At 40.7% G+C, this 22271-nt stretch overlaps 1 protein-coding gene and 1 pseudogene across 1 annotated transcript; both read right to left on the minus strand.

Annotated features, from left to right (window-relative positions):
- Window positions 1-6: 6 nt before the first annotated feature.
- On the minus strand, window positions 7-1948 carry LOC138384804 (lysine-specific demethylase 4D-like). The gene is given in 4 exon segments (XM_069470476.1): window positions 7-159; window positions 161-536; window positions 605-615; window positions 698-1948. Coding segments are annotated over 4 exon segments (1788 nt in total). The 5' UTR covers window positions 1946-1948.
- Window positions 1949-3371: 1423 nt separating this feature from the next.
- LOC138384805 (lysine-specific demethylase 4D-like) lies at window positions 3372-20647 on the minus strand (annotated as a pseudogene).
- Window positions 20648-22271: the final 1624 nt, after the last annotated feature.

Genomic DNA, 22271 nt, shown 5'->3' on the forward strand with positions numbered 1-22271 from the left:
CTAGGTTTAGTTCCAGAAGATTCTGGCAACCTTAGTTGGGGCCAGGATTCTAGATTCATAGGAGTGGTCCATTGCTACAACCTCAGCCAAGTTCACAGGGGTTGGGCAGTCCTGAGCAGCATCCCTGGAGAACATTTTCAAAGGCACAATGAATGCCATTGAGAGGAGTCAGGGGGACAATGTCAGGGAGATCCACGGGAATGCTGTCCAGGGATAGCAGGCAGGGACCAGGGTGCATCTGATTATCGGGATCCAGAGGGGGGCCCAAGGGTTGGAGATCGGGAGCACAGCAGCAGCCAGCTGCGTTGGCAGGATGCAGGAGCCCAGGGCTCAAAGGTGCAGGCCTGTGCATCAACCCTCCATTAGCAGATAGGGGATGAGGCTCCGGGCCCACAGCCGAGTGTGCTGTGCCCTGCAAGAGTCTCCTCTTGGCCTGAGGCAGGAGGGTCGGCTCTTGAAGCCCCAGTTCCCTAGGACGACGGCCACGACCATGACCACGACCAGAACGACCACCACGACAGTGACCACGATCACGACTATGATCACGTGTGCCAGGTGAGGAAAGGAGATCTAGGGTGGTTGGAACCAGGGTCAGCGGCAGGACCTGGGGGGGATCTTGGAAGCTATGGGCAGCAATGGCCCCGGGATGGGAAGCAGCCCCTTGGACCACCGAAGGACGTGGGGTCGGAGAGTTCACAAGGGTGCTCCAGACCAGAGGCCGACGGGAACGTTGGGCTCGGCCACTACAGGAGCCCCTTAGGCCCAGCCTGGCTCTCCGACCCCTGGGGGCCACAGACACAGGGGGATCCGGGGCCCGGCAGGGTGGGAGGAGCCTCAGGCCCAGCGCGGCTCTTTTGAGCACTTGGAGCTCGCTCGGGGTCAGCTCCTGGCTGGCTGGCACCCTGGGCTCCCCGTGGTCCACAACCGCGTGGTCTTGCCTGCGTTTCCACAACTCATAGCGCTCGGGTTGCAGGATGCGCACGAAAGCATCCATGGAAAAGATCACCCTGGCCTCCCCGCAGCTGCACTGCGAAGCCACTTTGCCATAATCGATCCATCGCGGGGTCGCGAAATTGATGGCCTCCGCGCAGTTGAAGCCATGGTTGAAGCCAGCGTGGTAGCCGTAGGGAAAGGTCACCATGAACTCGCCAGCCTCCTGAGTCATGCGACTGAAGGGAATCCCATTGTCCTTGAGGACAGTGGGCGAGATGAGAGCCACCTTGTGCCTCAGGAAGGCCTCACAGCCCCTGGCACTGCCCGGGAAAAGCTCCCGGGCCAGGCATTCCAGGCGCTGGCCGTGTTCTGGGGGCACCGCGTACCAAGTTTTGGGCTCCCCGAAGTGCAGGTAGTTGATGCTGTAAAGGTCCATGTCCTCCGTGTGCCAAGCAAAGGTGGTCTTCCACATGCCAAAGTACAGGTAGGGTGTGTTGACGCCTTCGATGACAACTCCGCATTCCTGCTCCAACAGGTCCAGAATCGTTCCCAGGTGCCCAAGGTTCCACTGTTTAGTGTTTTCATCAAACAAGGAGCCACTGACATCAGCACCATAAATTGGTGAATCATAGATGCGAGTCTTCCAGTATTTTCTCTCCAAATCTTCAAAATTCAGGTGTGGTGGAGTCCGATGTTTTTCACTGTTTGCCAAGCAGCGATACTCCCCCAGGGTCATGGCTTTCTTCTTTTTATGGTACTGAGTAAACACACCTGCTTGCCCAGAGGCCACCTGCTGAAGAGCAGTGGCTATTAAGATGTCACTGATGTCAGCATAGGTCTGTCTGGCTTTCCACTCCTTGGGTGGAATTACCTTGGCTAGGCCAGCTCGGTGTGCACCTTGGGATTCCATGTAAGCAATATATTTGCTGAAATCTGTAAATTCTTCCATGGTTGGGTAAAATGTCATGACTGTAAAACTTGGGTTCTGGGTATCAGAGTGCTCAGACCCCATGGTTACAATACGGTAAGCAGCAGGTCCCCACGGGGGCTCCTCTCTAGTCAGTATTTTTTGCCAGAAGGAGAAAATATCTCCCACAGGAGCAGGCGCTCCAACACAAGTCCCGCCTCAGCCTGAAGCTCTGTGTGCTTCCTGAGCTGGTGGTGTCTCTCTCTGAAGCCCCTTCTGATCTCAGCTTTGAGTGCAAGAGTAAACCTAACCCCACTCCACTGGAAGGTCTCTTCAAGGAAGTTCAAACACTAAACCTAAACAGAAAAATAGAGAATATTTCAATACAAGTGCATAGCAAAAGAAATACTCAGGTAGTGTTAAACTAATCAGAATTGGTCTGTTAATATCGGGATGCAAGGTCAAATCATAAAATAGAAAAAGAAAAGCATCTAATTGAAATAAAAGGGGGGGAAAGCAAGTTTGAATGAATTAAGCAATCAACTCGAGAGACTGGATGAATTAACATGACAGAAACATTAAAGAAAAGAAAAGAAAGATGTAGACAGAAACAATGGCAAAAGGAAACAGAACACCCAATAGGGCTGATGACAGAAACCAAAAACTGATTCTTTGAAAAGGGTTAGAATTAGGACCATAGGCATAAAGAGAAGAGAGAAAATACAAATAAACCACATCATGACATAATAGAAGACATAGCTAATAATCTGGTAGAGGTTTTTTGTTGTTTTTTTTTTTTTTTAGTACAACGGATTCTAATCAACAACATGGTAATAATAATTTTCTCCAAAGAACAAATATCCAAATATGGCCCAACAGAGAAATAAACCAACGTACCTTTCACCAGCAATATCCCAATTCCAGATGAAAATACTCCAGGATCCAGAGAGGTTTCCTCTTGGTAGCTAGACTGCAAATGAAGCCAGAGGTCCCAAGGACCCTGGCTTTATACCTGCATCTAAAGGGTTCTAATCCAATTAGTACCCACCCAGTCGGTACCCACCCACCCACAGGTCTCATTTCCTGGTTTGATATCTCAGTCTATTCATGCCCCTCCCTTAGCCAATTTAAAGAATAAACCTAAGTGGTTGAAAATCAAGGAATGGGAAAAGGCAATCCAGATAAATATTAAACAAAAGAAACCAAGAGTAGCAAGATTAATATCAAATATATTTTTAAGATCAAAAAGGACATGTTTATGGTTATTGAAATGAAAAATTCAGTAGAAAAATAATATGGTGATGAACTTTATGCACCTAACCACGTAGCACTGACACATAGAAAACCTAGACTGAGAGTTACAAGGTGAGCCCCCAGTTCCCAAGGACAATGATCACGACCATGTCTGTCAGTTGAAGGGTGCAGAACCAGGGAGGATTGACCCAGGGTGGGTGGCAGGGCCAGACTAGGGCAGGGGCTTGGCTACGGCACTGCAGGGATTGCATGGTGGTTGGGTCACCAAAAGCCCAACTCACAGGGGCACACAGTAGGTCCCTCCACCCACGGCCACAGGCTGACAGGGACGTGGGCCTGGTGTCACAGAAGGTGCCACAGACCCAGAGCGGTTCTCCTAGGAGCTTGGACCTCCCTCCAGGTGGTCAGCTCCCGGCCAGCCTGCCCTCTGGGCTCTGAAGGATCCACAACCCCGCCGTCGTGCTTGTGTTTCCATAGCTCTTAGTACTCAGGCTGGAGGATGTGCACGAACGTGTCCACAGAAAATGTCATCCTGGCCTCCCCCCAGCTGCACTGCAGCCCACTCTGCTGTAATCAATCTATCCCCGGGTCACAAAATTGATGGCCTCCTACTAGTTGAAGCCAGCGGGGAATGTCACCATAAGGAAAGGTCAGCTCCAGCCTGATTCATAGAATTTAAGGGAATCCCACTGTCCTTCAGGACACTGGGCCAGATCAGAGCCACATGGGCCTCCAGAAGGCCTCCCAGCCTCGGGAACTGCCTGGGAAAAGTTCCCTGGGCAGACATTTGATCGCACCTGCACATTCCGTGAGACAGGTGTTGACTGGTATCTCCCAGCTGGCCCATTCATTCAGGCATTGAATGCTGGATTCAGCCATTTCTTCTCAAAGGAAATGGGATATTTCTTTATTGTTAGTTTAGTCAGAAAAATTAGTGAAGATATATATGACTCAAAGAACAACTTGAATCAGTCAGCTCCAATGTAAGCCCATAGTCACCTAATCAATCACTGACCACAAAATGTTCCTTTCTATTGCTAGTAAACCAGTATGCTATCTCACTAAAGGAAACGATTTGGAGTAAAAGTTATTTATTTGAAGCTTGAACATGGAAATATACAAAAATCTATACATGCACCTTTAGCCTCCAGTGGTAACCTCATCTAGACTCATGTTAGCATCTAATAAAATAAAACAAAAATAATTAAAAGTCACCAAAATGAAAAGTAAAGATTTTAAACTCTTAAACTCCATTTCATATGTAAAAAGTATTTTAAGTACTTGCCTTAAGTTTTTTCATATATTGTTTTAAAAACCAGAATCAAGGTTGGGAAGAGAAACAGACAGTTTTCCATTAATATGAAATCCTGACTTCACAGGAACATATCCAACATCCAGAAATGTGATTTTCCCCTTTTCTACCTGAAAATAAAGCAGGAAGGATTGATGGCCTGCTTCCACATAGTTCTTCAAAAACCAGTTTCAATCAGCACCATCGCTATCCAATCTCTTAATCCTCTAAACTCACTCATCTCAATTCTGGATACTTCTTCAGTTTCCCATACAATGAAAATAATTTGCCTGAAAAATCTGCAGTTTTGCCTAAAACTTTAAACATGGCAATATACCAAAACTAGCCATTACACAAGAGACCATATTTACCTAATACATACACATGTTTTAATCGAGAAAAAATACAAACTCCCACCTACCATAATTTCCAATGTAAAAATGAAAAATGTTTTCAAAACATGAAACCAAATGCTTTAAACTTTTAATGGAGAAAATTCTCACTTCCTAATCAATCTCAAGTTTTAACAAGGAAAAGAACCCAGAATACTGTACAGCCCAATTTTCACTAATGTGACATCCTAGTTTCAAATGAGACAATGCCAACCTCCAAAATAGGCTGTTTTGTCTGGATTCATCCTCAAAAAGAAAGGGAATAGAATGGGATCAAAGGTCAATAATGTTTTAAATCAATTAGCCCTCTCCTAATCCAATCCCCTGGCTCCTGACTGTGTGTTCAACATATCATTAAACATACAACTAAAAGCTGGGAAAAGATTGAAAAGTGATGATCCAGACATACTTTTGTCAGGAGGGAGACAGTTGAGAAGCTCTACGTAGATGATTTCACTTAATCATTTATTCAAATAAACATGAATTAAGTGATTACAATGTCTAAGGTAACAAGTTAGTTTCAATGAACAATATGAAAATTAATGGAAACTTAAATGTAGCCAAAAAGATGTTTATACATAAAATAAGGAAGGAAGCTAGGACATGTGGAGCATCAGCATTGATTGCTAAATTGGATTTGAATATTGAACCCCACATTTGCTAAGCTTTGATCTTGAGGATTTGATTCCAATTTTCCACACTTGTGGTTCTTCTTCTATATGAATGTGACAAATAATAGTACTTATCTCCTTAGTTGATTTTGTGCATTAAATGATAGGATGATTTTGAAAGACCTAGATTGGTTCCTGGCACATTATATGTGCTCAGGAAGTATTATAGAGTGTTAGAGACGGTAGGAGGCAGGAAGTCTGAAATAATCAAAGAAACTTCATCAGTGCATCGGGATCAAAGTCATCTGCTTAAGAACAGGAGGAGTGACAACCCTGAAGTTATGAGAAGATAGGAAGTTGGAATGGGGACTGGATGTGCATGAGCCTGGACATGAACAACAGACAGGTGAAAGGTCTCCAGAGAGTATGATTACAGTGGTCAGCACGCTGAACCCTCAGGTCTCTCACCTCTTCTCTTCTAAATAATCTTTTTCTCCACCCCAGCTTAGTCACCCCTGTCAACTCACCTCTCCTAAAACCCTGATTTTAAGAATCCTAACACCAACTACCCTTTCAGTCTGCATCAATAGTACCCAGCAATATTTCACCTAATTGAGAATCATCAATTGTGTGGCCCTGTTTGGTTCTTTCCTCTTGTTTTTAACAATGATAGAAAAAGCTCTTCTTGAATTCTGCTTCTTCCCTTCCCCACCCCCTAGACTTAGGAGAGCGAGTGTCTGCCTCCTCCCTGCTAAATGCTAGGGGCTGTTTTCCGGAAGAGTTCATAGAAGTAAACTCTGGGCAGCAAAGAAGCCCTGCTAGGTTGAAGAGTCAGAGAACAAAGAAAGAAGGACCAGCCCTGCTTGGGTTTTCCAGGTACTCAGTCATATCAAGTGCAACAGAAACAAAGTAAATTTGGTCTCTTCCCTTCCATGAACTTCCATCACTTATAGCTGTATTTTTCTCCATCAATTATACCCATCAGTCCATTTTAACAACTGGCAGAAATGCCTTAAATATTTCACCTGTAAGTAAAATGCTGGTTTGGGGCTACAATAGCTAAGAGATAGATAGAGAAAATGTTTTCAGTTCAAGAAAGTATTCATGAACTGTTATATGAGTGTGTGTTTAGAACAAGACTAAATATTGAATTTTTTCAAATGCTTAATAGCACCTATGAAAAATGATCTTATAACTTTTCTTCTTGGATCTACTAATAGGATAAGAATTATTGCTAGATTTGCTTATTTAAACTATCATTGCCTACTGTATTAAATCCCATTTAGTCATAATATCTTGTTTTTTTAATGTAGTTAGATTCTCTCAGCCAATATTTAAATTAAATAAGTATTGTCTATAATTTTTCATTATGCCATTTGTTAGATTGTTCTATTGATGTTGTGTTTAGCTTAAGACTTAGAATTTTTCTTCTTTTCCATTGCCTAAATAGATTTAGAAATATCTGCTGTTTAAAATTTCACATATTTCTTCTATGAAATTGTTTGGTCTTTGTGATTTTGGAAGAGGTAGATCCTTTGACATTTTGGTATATGTATTTTAAACAGAGAAATTTGTCTTAGATTTTGTATCTCTTCTGAAATTAGTTTTAGTAAGCTAAATTTTCCTATAAATGTATATTATTTGAGATTTTTGTTGATTTATTAATTATATTATTTTACAGGTTTTGTAACTCATTAATTTCAGCATATAGGTATATGTACTATTTCCTTTCAGTATATTTTTTCCCAACTTTTTAAGTCAGAACTTTAATCCATTTACCTTCATTCTTTTAATATGGTTGAAAATATGTTTAAGGCTGCAAATATTCCTCATTACTCATATAACTGAATCTCATATATTCCCACATGTATTTAATTAATTTTAAAATCTAAAAACACTGCAACAATACTCATTGTGTCCCAGGATTTGATTTTAGCACTTTCCAAATGTTCTCGTAGATCCCTCCCACCAACCACATGAGGCAGGTGCTATTAGTATCCTCTTTTTACAGTTTAAGAAACTGAGTCATCAGGAATTTAAGTTATTTATCAAGGTCAAATAAGCTGGTAAGATGTAAAGCTGGGATTCAAAATGAGGTTATTTGGATCAAGTTCATCATGTTAACGAATATGTATACATTTTCTGGGAAATTGTCTATTTTTGCTTATGTTTCCCTCTAATCTAAAAGTTGTTTAATAGAGAATCTTTAACCATTTAGAGAAAGGACGTCTATGTTGACTGATTTTTGTAATCAAATTCTGATTTTATCAGATGGTAATATGGAATGATTCCTTTTTTAATTTATACATGTTTTCTTTTCACCCTAATATAATGTCAAATATTATGATTGATTCACTGGCACATGATAAGTGAGGGTATTATATATTACCAGGGACACAAGAAGAGTCTTGAAAAAGTTCATGGAAAATACACATTATAAAAGGATTATGCATGGGTTTCAAAATTCTTTTGCACAAAAATAAACTTGTACTAACTCGTTATACTACATCTGAACAGGCTCTAGATTGAGACACTAAGAAGAAGACATCAGTTTGAAAAGAGCCCCTATCAGAGCCACATGAATTCTGCTACAATTGAAGTAAAAACAAACATCAAACTTAGGGTGGAGCTTGGGTGGAACAATGATGAAATCACTGATGCTTTGCCAAAACTTTATGGAGAGAATGTCCCAAAGAAATCAGCAGTTTACAAATGGGTAACTTGTTTTAACAAGGCATGTTGAAGATGAAGCTCACAGCAGCAAATCATCCACATCAATTTGCAAAGAAAACCTTTGTCTTCTTTGTACCCTAATTGAAGAGGACCAACAATGAACAGCACAAATAACAGCCAACACCATAAACATCTCAATTGATTCATCTTACACTAAACTGAATGAAAAATTAAAATTGAGCATAGGTGCACTGGTTGGGTGCCAAAACCATTGTGCCCAGATCACTTGCAGCCAAGAGCAGAACTGTCAATGGACATTTGAAACAAGTAGAATCAAAATCCTGAAGCCTTCCTTTAAATAATTGTAACAGGAGATGAAACATGGCTTTACCAGTATGATCTTGAAAACAAAGCACAATCAAAGCAATGGTACCAAGAGGTGGAAATGGTCATGTTAAAGCAAAAGCAGACCAGTCAGGAGCAAAGGTTATGGCAACAGTTTTGGGGATGCTCAAAACATTTCGCTTGTTGACTTTCTGGAGGGCCAAAGAACAATAATATCTGATTATTTTGAGAGTGTTTTGAGAAAATTATCCAAATCTTTAAAAGAAAAATGCCTGGGAAAGCTTCATCACAGAGTCCTTGTCCCCCACAATGCTCCTGCCCAAACTTCTCATCAAAAGTGTTATTTGGGAAGGGTTTTGATGGGAAATCATTAAGCATCCACCTTAAGTTCCTGATTTGGCTCCTTCTGACTTCTTTTTGTTTCCTAATCTTAAAGAATCTGTAAAAGGCATCCATTTATCCTCAGTTAATAGTGTAAGGAAGACTGCATTGACATGGTTTAATTTCTAGAAACCTCACTTGTGTAGGGACGGACTAAATGGCTGGTATCTTGGCTTAAAAGATGTCTTGACATTGATGGAGATTATGTCAAGAAATAAAGTTTATATTTTTTAATCTTTTAATTCCATTTTTTAAGAAAATTTTTGAAGTCCCTTCATGCATTCTACATTATTGTTGATGTTTTTTGTTTTTTATATACTTATGTTTGTACATTTTTTCTGTCTTGGACGATGTGAAGTGACTGAAATTCTCCTATTAATATTTTAGATGCATTACTTCCACTTGTTTTCTACCTACTATTATTTATATTTTATAGAACTTGCATGGATTCTGGGAAGGATCTAAAATTTCTGGCCCCATCCCTGTACCACAGCCTTTTCTGAGGAGGAAAAGAGAAGGAAATGATACTTCACCAGGACTTGCTTCTCAGCCTCTCTAGTAGAATCCCCCCCGGGCCCCACAGCTCACACCCATCTTCCCTACTCCCACCTGGAAACACAAGCCCAACATCATGGAAAATACCTGGATGACCCTTTGTCCAACGACTGCCTGAGCCCAGCACAGGTGTCTGGAACAGAAGTGTCTCTGTATGCTCTGAGCAGGCGCTCACACGATGTGGATACAGTCAAGATTTGGGTGGCCTCTGAGAGGAGAATGCCAGGAACAAAGAAGCCAACTATAGGAAGCACCCACTGCCCAGCCATGCTCACTTCACAGAAGCACAGGAGCCTTGAGCTGCCCCTCCTACACTAGGTAAAGACCTCGAGTGACCTTTAGGCAAGTAGCTCACTGTGAGCTTGTGAAGAGCTTCCTGGCTCCACCCAGCCTCCTGGCCACCACACCCAGCATCTTCCCATGGAGCTACATGGTGCATGGGGTGACCACCAGCAGGAACAAGAAGACCTCATGCAGACCTCTGTGCAAGCTCTACTGAGGAAAAGAAGAATGAAAATGCTATTTCAAAGCCTCAGATACATTCATGATAAGGGAATATTGAAAGAAACTCTAGACTCCTAAAGCTAAGATCTAGAATAAAACTGAAGAGATCCATAAATTCCCTGAAATGTTAATAGGTTTTGGTGTGCATGTGTTTGGTAAAGGGGTGGAAGGGATATCGCCTTTAGTAGTCTCTCGAAGTTCACGAGAAGTGACAAATACACTTTATAATCTATAATTTTAATTTAATTTCAATTGAAATTATTATAATTACAATTTTGAACTGAATAATTACATTAAAAATTAATTTACTACAACTATTTAATGAGACTGCCACTCAAAGGAGATGGAAGGAGATATAGATTATGTTCAATGAAGAATATGGAACATAATCTAAAAGATGATTAATATTGTTTTAAGCAGGAATTCAAAAAGTAGCAGGTAAAACTGAAAGCAGGTACAATGAACAATTGGTCTTTGTCTGAAGTTTAAGTAAAGAGCAGCAAATACCCATACTTCATACTTATCCCATTCAGTTGGGAAAATTTATCTTTCATAATTTAACAGGCAATGATGGTTTATCTTTTGGAAAATTGAAGCTGAGATACTGAACTCAGGGACTCCAGCACAGAGGAGGATGGGAGTGAAGTATCTGCGTGCAAAGGGAATTAAGCTAATATTGAGATGGTGGAATCACAAGATGGAATCATACTGGATGACATGGAAGAGAGTAGACTTAGAGAGGTGCGGGGCCCACAGTAGAACTTCCAAGAATGAGAAATAAACTGTTATGTGATAAATAAAAGTCTTATTGCCTTGGAGTGCAGTAGACAGCCTTCAGCTACGAGAGCTCCCTCAGCAAAGGACATGCCTCTTGCCACGTTGGCCCACATCCAATGAGTGCTCAGTGCTAGAGCATAAAGCTGGGCCATCTCTGCTCAACTCAGGACAACCCTGAGTTCCATTTCAGCTCCAGAGCTCTCTACAAGATCTCTAAGACCTCTGAGACCACCTCTGGCCCTGAACCACAGATCAACTTTCCCTCTGCTCAAAGATGCTTTTTCCCCCTCCTTTCTTCAGATGTAGATCCCAAGGGCACTCTTTAATAAACATCCTTGTGCTGACGTCTTAGCTTCAGCTCCACAGTGGACCTGACCTGAAACACTACCTTAGGTTTCACTGTGTTGCAGAATAATTTCCTGGAGAGAATAAAGATCTATCACCACTGACAACATTATAATCCTTCTTTGCATGGTTATTCAGTGATGGGAGGAGACAGAAATGGCCAGGTGACTATCTCAGTTCCTAAAGCATGGAATTATTGTTCCAAGCCCTGGTGAAAACAGGTCTCTTTGAACACTAGAAGTCACAAGGACAAGAAGCAAACATCTAGCCTTTGGCATGATAGATGACTCCCAGTTCCACTTCTGGATTTCCTGGAATGATGTATTCTGCCTCTGAGAGGAACCATATTATATCCAGAGCAATTGACTCTCATGTACTGTGCAAATGTAATATCTTGCTGCCCTTTGAAAAACTCTTGTTCAGTATCTTCTAAACTTCAGCACACATATCACTAATAATTCTACTGCAAGTTATTTTCCTAATTTATAATTATCCAGAACTGTGATAATACATATGTCTCTGATACAGGGTGGAAAAATTATAGTTTATTAAAATATTATTCAGCAATAAAAAGCAATGAAGATCTGGTACATGGAGCAAGATAGATAAAACTCACAAACGTCAGGTTGGGGAAAAGAAGCCAGATCAAGGGAAAACAAACTATACCATATCATTTTTATTCATTACAAAAATATGCCAAACTACACTCTGGTTACAGAACTCAGAAAGTTGTACACTCTGGTGGGGAGTGAAAATTGTCTGGAAAGTTCCAGACATGAAAGAATTGTTATGGGGCTGTGGGAATCTACATCTCATTTTGGGAGATGATTACATAGGTGTATAAAATTGTTCAAAGTCACTGAAGTGAAGACCTAAGATCTCTGCATTTTATTGCATCTATCATATAGTGAGGAAAACTGAGTAGGAGACAAGACAAGAAGCTGGAAAAGTGAGAACCATGTTAATAAACCCTAGGAAGCTGAATCCTTGTTGGCAGGGAGAAAAGCAAGACTGCGACTCCATCCCAGTGCAGAACCAAAAGGGGTCAAGATTTTGTGACACCAGTTACCTCTGGAGTTGGGAGTGAAAATGAGGCTAAACACAAGAGGTTTGTTGAAAATCTGTTTGAGACCTTGTTATTTCCTTGGGTGAGCTCCATCAAATTAGCATCAGGATGACTGCTTCAGACTCACCCCAGTGGTGGACCTGATGTTCTTGCTCTTGTATTCCTGGTGAGAACTGGTGGTTACTAAAATTAGGTGGTAGTATTAGATTGTGGCTATGGCAGTGCAGAGAAATAGAGAGAATTCTGAAAAGTCTCTGAAGATGGTAGCCTGGATCACATTCCAACTTTGAATGTTAGAAGCTGCATCTCTGCTTGTTCTCCTTCAGCAACATCACAATCTCTTCCCAGGCAGATGGATGCCCTGGGAACCCTAGGATAAAACAATCTTGCCTGTGATAGACACGAAACAGAAGCACCCAGATAATTTTCAGAAAATATTTCTCCTATTTCACTCCTACGTTTCTACTCAGCTTCTTCCAGATGTTAGAAATGTGTTTAACAAGCAATCTTTTCAATAAATCTAGTCTTTTTCACTTGAAAAGTCTTTATATATGTTTGGGTTCAGATTACAATTTAGAAAGTAAATTACAATATGAAGGTAAACAACATTATACAGACAAATTTACACCAACTTTCATAAGCTTTTACTTTCAAGGAATGAAGGTGATGTTGAGTCCATCTCTTGACAGCTGTAGGCTCTGTGTAATGCCCGCATTTCCTTAAAACTCACGAGGTCGCAAATCAAGTTACCAATATTAAATTTCAAACAACAAAAAAAAGTCAGCACTATGTATACAAAAATGAAATGTTACCTCAGATATCCAAGTCCAATAATGAAATCTGAAATCGTTCGCCTCGCTAAATTACAAGAAATTAGAATAACTGCCACAAAATGGCAGGGGAAATAAAGTTTGCCACCGGAGGCGAAGGCTACAAGTAAAAAGGTAGTCACATGTTCCCAAAAACATGTGACTTTTCAATAGCCAGCCGCTGGTTCCAAGGAGCCCTTGGATGGACCGAGTATGTGGTCCTTTCCCCCAAGTCCTCCTTTCCGTTGCTGACCCCTATGTCGTTTTCTTAAGAAGACACTGCTCCTTCCTGTTTGGGAGACTTCAGGGGACTCCTGGATCGCGACGTGGGCATGGATTCCCTCACCCTGGACACGGGGTGAGGAGTCCTGGACAGGGACCCGTACCTGGACCGCGGGCGGGATCTGAACACCGAGGAGGACTTGGACTTTCGCGCCCATCTGGATCTGGAGGGCGACAGAGAGCGAGTGCGGGACCCAGCGGCTGCAGCGCGACCCGCTGCGGGAACGGGACCCGCCCGGACTCCGCGACAGGCCCGGGCCACGCCGCCTCGGACTGCGGCCACGGGGTCTGTAGCCGGCACCGCCGGACCTGCGGGGCGATGGTCCCAGGCGGCTGCAGTGCGAGTCCCGGGGGTGGCCGTAGCGCACCCTGTGCTACGCAGCTCGCGGCCGTCCAGGAGGTCCCCATCCAAGGCGTCCTCGGAGTCCTGGGCGTCGCGCCTGTTGGGGAAGCGGAGGAAGGCGAAGCCGAGCGCCTCCTTGGCGTAGAGGACCCGCGAGATGTACACGTCGCCTGCGCGCCCGTACTTCTGGAAGATGCGCCACAGCGTGTCGGGCGAGGTGCGGTGGGGCAGGTTGTCCACCTCGAGGGAGGTCATGCGGTCCACATCTGCACGGGGGCGGCTGGAGCTCATGGCTCTGGGGGCGCCGGGGCCGTGACTCCTCTATCTCCGCCCGGTGCCGTCCGCGTGGGACGCTAGGAAAGGCCGGCAGGGAAGGCGCGGACCAGCCCTGCAGCCCAGCGCACCTGAGCCACACTCAAAAGCTCCCAACTGCAGGTGAAAGTACTCCAGGACCCAAAGAGGTTTCCTCTCGGTAGCGGGACTCCACATGCAGCCCCAGGTCCCAAGGATCCTGGCTTTTACCTGGGCAGCGTCCTAATCTAATCAGCACTCAGCTCATGTATCACAGGGTTGGTCCCTGGTTTGACCTCTCATTCCATCCATGCCCCTCCCTTATATTTTAAATTTTTAACCCATCTTAAAACAAAATTAAGGGGGTTGAAAATCCAGGAATGGGAAAAGGCAATCCATGCAAATATTAAACAAAAATCTCTACAGTAGCAATATTAATATCAAATGTATTGATAGGATCAAAGAGGGATATTTTATTTATACTCATTGAAAGAAAAATTTACAAGGGACGTATTATAGTGATGAACTTTATGCACCTAACCACATAGCACTGTCACATAGAAAACCAAGACTGAGAGGTGTAAGCTAAAACTGAAAAACCTGGAGTCAAAATGGGAGGTTTTTTTATTATTTTTTTTAACACATTTCTCTCAGAAAACAATAGAGCACAGAAGAAAATTAATACTGCCAGAATAATTTGCACTAGCAACTTAACTTTGATCATATAACCCACACCAATCAAAAATCAAATGGAAAATGCTTTTCAATACATTGATAATACTTGTAAAATACAGGACTACAAAATAAACATCAATTAAAATTCCATAGAATCAATGTCTTGAGCACAACCTTGACAACAATGAAATCAGATTGAAAATGAACCATACAAAAACTTAATGCAACCATATTTACATGAAAATTAATGTCTACAAATGTATTGATCTTTATGTGCAATTCAAGCAGTTAGTAATAACAAACCAAAATCAGAAACACAATTATGCAAGAGAAAAGGAAAGTTAAAAATAATGATAAAATGGGAAATAAACAGAAGGGACAATGATTACAAAAACGAAGATGATTAATAAAACTGAAATCTAATACTTTAAAAAAATAAAGAACTGGCACTGCTGATGAAGAAAAGAAGTTTCTAGAACTGGGCAGGAAACATACATGAGTCTGGAGCATCTTGCAATGATGGAAAATGAGGATGTGGGAAACTTTAACAAATAAAATCATGGATGAGCTTATGCCAGAGAGGCACAGGAACCAAGAAAACACCTCCCATTGCTGAATCTTGAACAAGTTGAGCAACAAAATAAATAAAGTGGTGTTGAATTATAATCAAAAGTACAAAATAAGTATCTATGAGTTCACACTGGTATAAATGAATGATTAAATAAAGTAACAAATTGAGGAGAGGAGACAAAATCTCCTGCAGAAGAATTGTAAGTTAATTAAATTAATGAAAAAGTTGCCTATTTTGAAAATGTCATATAGCCTTATGTAAATAGAATCATACTTTATGTATTTTAATGTAATGTGAGTTATTTTCCTCAATTATATTGTTCTGTATAGCTGTAGTTTGCTTGTTTTCCTTGCTGGAATATATTCAGTGGTATAAATGATTCTGTTGCTGACATGCATTTGGGTTGTTTCTACTTTTGGCATCTTACAAACGATGTTGCTCTGAACATGCACATGTACACTGGACCTCATGTGTACTCATACCCATGAATGGATCTTTTGTTCATAGATGACTATCAGCCCTCCCTACCCTCTAGGTTCAATTTACTCTGCATAGAGTATCTCATTTAATCCTCACAATAACCTTTAGGAAAAATCTCATTATCTCTAATTTTCAGGTGAGAAAACTGAGTCACAGAGACATCTAAGAGTCAGATATTTAAACAAGGATCTCCAATATTATTCCTTAAAAAAAAAAAGACAAAGAAGAATGACTTCTCCCTTATCAAACTGTGATATTTGAATTGAAATGAACAATAATTTAAGTACAGGATTGAGAGGCCAGACACAGATATATGCACAGTTAACCCTTGAACAAGAAGGACGTTAGGCGTGCTGAACCCTGCAGTTTTAAATCTGAGTCTCATTTTTGATTCCTCCCAAAACTTAACCATTAATAGCTTACATTTGAACAGTCAATTACGATATATTTTGTATATGTATTATATACTATATTCTTACAATAAAGCTATAGAAATAAAATATTAAGGAAGAGAAAATACATCTACAGTAATTTACTATATTTATTGATACCATAAGTTTACATCGTCTGTTTAAAAGATCAATCTTCTGTCTGAAATGTCGGGTAACTGCAGATGCAGTCCTCAATCTAAGGTACATATCAAGTAATTCTACTTTTTCTTTTAACATCATGACTTTTCTTTGCTTTTTGGAAACACTTCCAGCATCAATAGTGGTGCTTTCTACGGGTACCAGGGTGATACTCATGCTTTGTGGTGTTGCACCAAACATGACGAAAACTACTCCAGGCGTGTAAAGGTCCTTTTTACGCAATTTACTGAAGAGAGGAATTGCTCATGTGGAGATGACTGGAGTCACGTGGTAGATAAGCAGCTACTCCCAACACCTGAGTTCACTGTAACAACAAGAGGGCGTGGTTACCAAAGTATTATAGTAGTACAGTATGTGCTACAGTTAATTTCATGCAGTTATGAATTAATACTGTATCTTTTTTTACGTTTCTTTCTACTACTACATTCATAGATGAATAGCACCATCTATGGTCTGTGTTTGTGTGCCAAAGTTTTGATAAATTTTAAGTTTTCATAATAGGTTTTTCTATATTTTATGTAGTAAATGATAAAATAGACTAGTATGTACATATAATTTATACATTCATGACATACCTTTTTCTTAATTTTTTTCACTATTTTGAAGCCACAACATCAACTGTGGGTTTTTTCAAATTGTCCTAAATTTCCAAAAAATTTAGGAAATTGTCCTAAATTTCCAAAAAGTTTCCAATATATTTATTGAAAATTATCCATGTATGAGAGGACCCATGCAGTTCAAATCTGAGTTGTTCAAGGCTCAACTATGTATATGGGAATCTTTATATAATGAAGCTGGCATACAAATACAGGGGGAGAAATGACTACTCAATAGGTAATACTGGTATTGACCCTTTTCCTAGAAAAAAGAAAAAGAAAAATACAGCTCTACCTCACACCACTTACATAAGTAGATTGGAGATGAATAAAAGACTGAGGGTACAAAATAGAACTTTAAGACCCTTAGGGAACATACTGAAGAATGTGTTTATGATTTTAAGGTGGGGAACACATCTTACAGAAGAACTAACACAAACAATGATGGAAATGTCTAATATATTTAACTGATTTCCAATGTAATCATGACATAAAAAAAATTAAAAGACACATACAGGCTAGAACAATGTTTTATCAGACCTAGAATAGACAATGAAAAAGTATCCTGAAAACTTCTATAGAACAATAAAAAAATACTCCATCCAAAAGAAGAGGACCAAGCCCTGGAACAGACAACTCACAAAAGAAGAAATCCAAATTGCCAATAAATTTAAGGAGACATGCAAGATCTCTGGTAATTTGGGAAATGCAGTGAGATACTGTTTTTTACCAATTGAGATTAGGAAAAGTGAGAAGGTCTGACAATATGGAAATCCCCAAGGTAGGGGGAAGCAGAGCTGCCACTGGAAATGGAGATAGAATTTGTAGACCAATCCAGCTGTTTCAAGAAAAATTGAAAATGAATATACATATAACCAAGGAATATTAGTTCTATACACAATAAAGTACTGTTTGAGATAACAAAGATGTGGAAAAATCTCCTTGTCCATCAGTGTGGGAATCGATAAAATGAATAATTGCACAGATCTAGTTGACTCTGTTGGACTCACTAGAACCTATGTATGTTATATACAGCAATGTGTTTAGATGTTGTAACACTGAATTTTTACATACGTGGAGGGGAGTGATGAATAGATAAAAGCACACATGACATATTACTTTTGGCTGCATAGACTTATGAGTATAAACTTGAAGAATATGCACTGAAACCAGGATTGTACTTTCTGAGAAATAGAGAGAAGCCTAGGAATAGGGATATAGCAGAGAAAACAAATAAGGCTCTATACTTGCTTTTATATAATTTAAATTATCAATGTCCCTTGCTTTTCTGAAATAGAGTACAGAAGAACAAGAAGTTATTATCGGACATGGGCAAACAGCTGGCTCTGGGTATCATTTACCACAAGAGTGGTCCAAATTAAATGTGTCCAAATTGAGTGTGTCTGCAGGAAGTAACAGAGAATTCTGAATACAATTGCTTGAAGAACCCCCTCTACAATGACCCCCAACTCCCTGACCTTTCCAGAAGACCATTTACAAACTAATTTAGCTGTATCATTGCTTGCCCTTGTTGGGCAAGAGAATGCAACAAAGTTATGAAAGATTAGTAGATATGTATTAGTAGGAGTACAATAGGAGAAATATTTTCCAAAAATCATTGGATGCTTCTGTTTCGTGTCTATCACAGGCAAGATTGTTTTATCCTAGGATTCCCAGGGCATCCATCTGCCTGGGAAGAGATTGTGATGTTGCTGAAGGAGAACAAGCAGAGATGCAGCTTCTAACATTCAAAATTGGGATGTGAGCCAGGCTACCATCTTCAGAGACTTTTCAGAATTCTCTCTATTTCTCTGCACTGCCATATCCGCAATCCACCTAATTTTAGTAACCACCAGTTCTCACCAGGAATACAAGAGCAAGAACATCGGGTCTACTGCTGAGGTGTGTATAAAGCAGTCATCCTGATGCTAATTTGATGGCCCTCACCCAAGGAAATAACAAGGTCTCAAACAGATTTTCAACAAACCTCTTGTGTTTAGCCTCATTTTCACTCCCAACTCCAGAGGTAACTGGTGTCACAAAATCTTGACCCCTTTTGGTTCTGCACTGGGATGGAGTCGCAGTCTTGCTTTTCTCCCTGCCAACAAGGATTCAACTTCCTAGGGTTTATTAACATGGTTCTCACTTTTCTACTTTCTTATCTTGTCTCCTATTCAGTTTTCTTCACTATAGAATAGATGCAATAAAATGCAGAGATCTTAGGTCTTCACTTTAGTGACTTTGAACAATTTTATACACCTATGTAATTATCCCCCAAAATGAGATGTAGAACATTCCCACAGACCCCCAAAATTCTCTCATTCCTGGAACTTTTCAGGAAATTCTCACTCCCCACCAGTGTACAACTTTCTGAGTTCTAAGACCACAGTGTAGTTTGGCATATTTTTCTAATGTATAAAAATGATATGATACAGTATGTTTTCCCTTGATCTAGCTTCTTTTCCCCAACCTGATGTTTATGAGATTCATCTATTTTATTACATGTTCCAGCAGTTTATTCATTTGTATTGCTTAACAATATTTTAATGAACTATGTTTTTCCACTCTTGTGTTCAGAGACATATGTACTGTTCACAGTTCTGGATTATTATAAATTAGGTAAATAGGAGTAGAACTGCTAATGATAGATGTGTGCTTAAGCTTAGAAGACAATAAGCAAGACTTTCCAAAGGGGCAGTATGATTTTACATTCACACAAGCAATGTATGTGAGTGTCAATTGCTCTAAACATGATACTGTTCCTCTCAGAGCCAGAATACATGGTTACAGGAAATGCAGGGGTAGCATTGGGAGTCATCTATCATGCCAAAGAAGATGTTTGCTTCTGGACAGGCGAACCACCCCCAGTCTTCCTGCCCTGACTCCAGGTGTTCAGCTGCTGGCTGGCTGCTGGCCCAGGCTCAGTGGGGTCCACAAGCATCTGGCCTTACCCTCCTTTCCAATGCTGACAGCCCTCGGGTTGCAGGATGTACACAAAGGCATCCAGGGAAAGTGTCACCCTGAGTTTCTGCACCTGCATCAAGAGGTCACTTTACTGTAATCGATCCAAGGCAGGGTCATGAAATTGATGGCCTCCGAGCAGTTGAAGCCATGGTTGAAGCCAGCGTGGTAGCCGTAGAGAAAGGTCACCATGAACTCGCCAGCCTCCTGAGTCATGCGACTGAAGGGAATCCCATTGTCCTTGAGGACAGTGGGCGAGATGAGAGCCACTTTGTGCCTCAGGAAGGCCTCACAGCCCCTGGCACTGCCCGGGAAAAGCACCCGGGCCAGGCGTTCCAGGCGCTGGCCGTGTTCTGGGGGCACCGCGTACCAAGTTTTGGGCTCCCCGAAGTGCAGGTAGTTGATGCTGTAAAGGTCCATGTCCTCTGTGTGCCAAGCAAAGGTGGTCTTCCACATGCCAAAGTACAGGTAGGGTGTGTTGACGCCTTCGATGACAACTCCACATTCCTGCTCCAATAGGTCCAGAATCGTTCCCAGGTGCCCAAGGTTCCACTGTTTAGTGTTTTCATCAAACAAGGAGCCACTGACATCAGCACCATAAATTGGTGAATCATAGATGCGATTCTTCCAGTATTTTCTCTCCAAATCTTCAAAATTCAGGTGTGGTGGAGTCTGATATTTTTCACTGTTTGCCACATGCTGATACTCCTGGAGGATCATGGCTTTCTTCTTTTTGTGGTATTAAGTAAACACACCTGCTTGCCCAGAGGCCACCTGCTTGCCCAGAGGCCACCTGCTAGAGAGGAGCAGCTATTAAGATGTCATTGATGTCATCATAGGTCTGTCTGGCTTTCCATTCCTTGGGTGGAATTATTGTGGCTAGGCCAGCTCAGTGTGCACCTTCGGATTCCATATAAGTAAAATATTTGTTGAAGTCTGTAAATTCTTCCATGGTTGGGTAAAATGTCATGATTATAAAACTTGCGTTGCGGGTACTGGAGTGCTCAGACTTCATGGCATCAAAATAAGCAGCAGACTCCCGAGTTCTTAGATATGTTCTAGATACCAGAAAATGTTAGGGAGTAATTTATTTTCCTATTTTCTTAAGCGTTATGGTTTATCTGTGAAAGAGTAACTCAGATTTGAACTTTTGAACAAATAAGATATCTTTCCCAGGCTTGCTGATTTGTCAGAGAGACTCTAGTCAGCATTTTTTTGACCAAAGGAAATAGAATATCTCCCAGTAGAGAAGGCCCCAAAGCAAGTCCTGGCTCAGCCTACAGCTCTGTGAGGTTCCTCAGTGGGGCTGTCACTGTCTCTAAGACCTCTCCTGATCCTCACGTTTGGGTGTATGAGTAGCTCCTAATCCCACTGTACTGGAAGCCTCTTCAAAGAAGTTGAGACACTAAACCTAAGGAAAAGAATACAGAATTCTTGAAAGTAATTGTATGACAAAAGAAACACCAAGCTAGCATTAGGCTAAACCAAATTGGAATGACAATGCTAGTATCAGAATTCTAGGCAAATTATAAGACAGAAAAAGAAGAAAATCTATTTTACATGAAATTAAAAAAATCAAGTTTGGGAAAATAAGTACATTAAGGCCTCTAGCCAAGAAATTGGATAAATTAACATCAAGGAAAAATTATAGAAGATAAAAACGAACATACAAGCCAAAACAATTGTAACAGAAAACATAACACCTAATAGGAATGATGGTGAAACCAGAACTGATTCTTTGGAAAGACTGTTAAAAGTGAAAAACCCAGAAGCAGGAAGAGAAAAGAGAGAAAATATAAATAAGCTATATTATGATAAAGTAGGAGACATTGCTAAAAATGTACTGGAGCTTTTATTAAAGTGTAATTGAATCTTAATGAACAACTTGGTGGTAATAATTTTCTCAAAAGTACAAATATCTAAAAGTGGTTCAACAGAGAAACAAAGTGACTTACCTTCCACCAACAAAATCCAAATTCCAGATGACTATATGCCAGGCCCACACAGAGAAGGTTTCCTCTTGGCAGCTACACTCCAAAGGAAGCTGTTGCTCCAATGATCCTGGCTTTATACCTGGCCAATATTCTAATCCTATGAGTGCCCACCTAATGTAATCACAGGGCTACGTTCCTGGTGTGATATCTCACTTTATCTATGTCCTTTTTTATTAGTAAAAAATAATTTTAAAAGAAACTAAGAGGCTGAAAATTAAGAGTCAGGAAAAGGCAAAACAGGACAAATATTAAATAAAAGAAACCTGGGATAGCAAAATTAATATCAAATGTATTTATAGAATCAAAGAGGGACATTTTGTAGTTATCAAACAGAAAAACTCAATAGGAACGTATTTCAGTGGTGAACTTTATGCAACTAACCATATAGCACTGAGACAGAAAACCAAAATTGTTAGAAGGTAAAACGGATTATTCTGCAATAATGGTAGGATTTTTTTATTTTTTTGATACCATTTTCTCTGGTATCAGAGATACCAGAGATAGAACAAAGAAATTGATAGAACAAAGAAAAAAATTAATAAAGCTATAAAAGTTTGAAAAACAAACTTCACAACTTTGACCATATAACCTCCAACAACCGCAAAGTAAATGCAAAATGCTTTTCAATACATATAAAACATTTAT

Source organism: Eulemur rufifrons, chromosome 6, assembly GCF_041146395.1.
Source record: "Eulemur rufifrons isolate Redbay chromosome 6, OSU_ERuf_1, whole genome shotgun sequence".
Classification (NCBI taxonomy): Eukaryota; Metazoa; Chordata; class Mammalia; order Primates; family Lemuridae; genus Eulemur; species Eulemur rufifrons.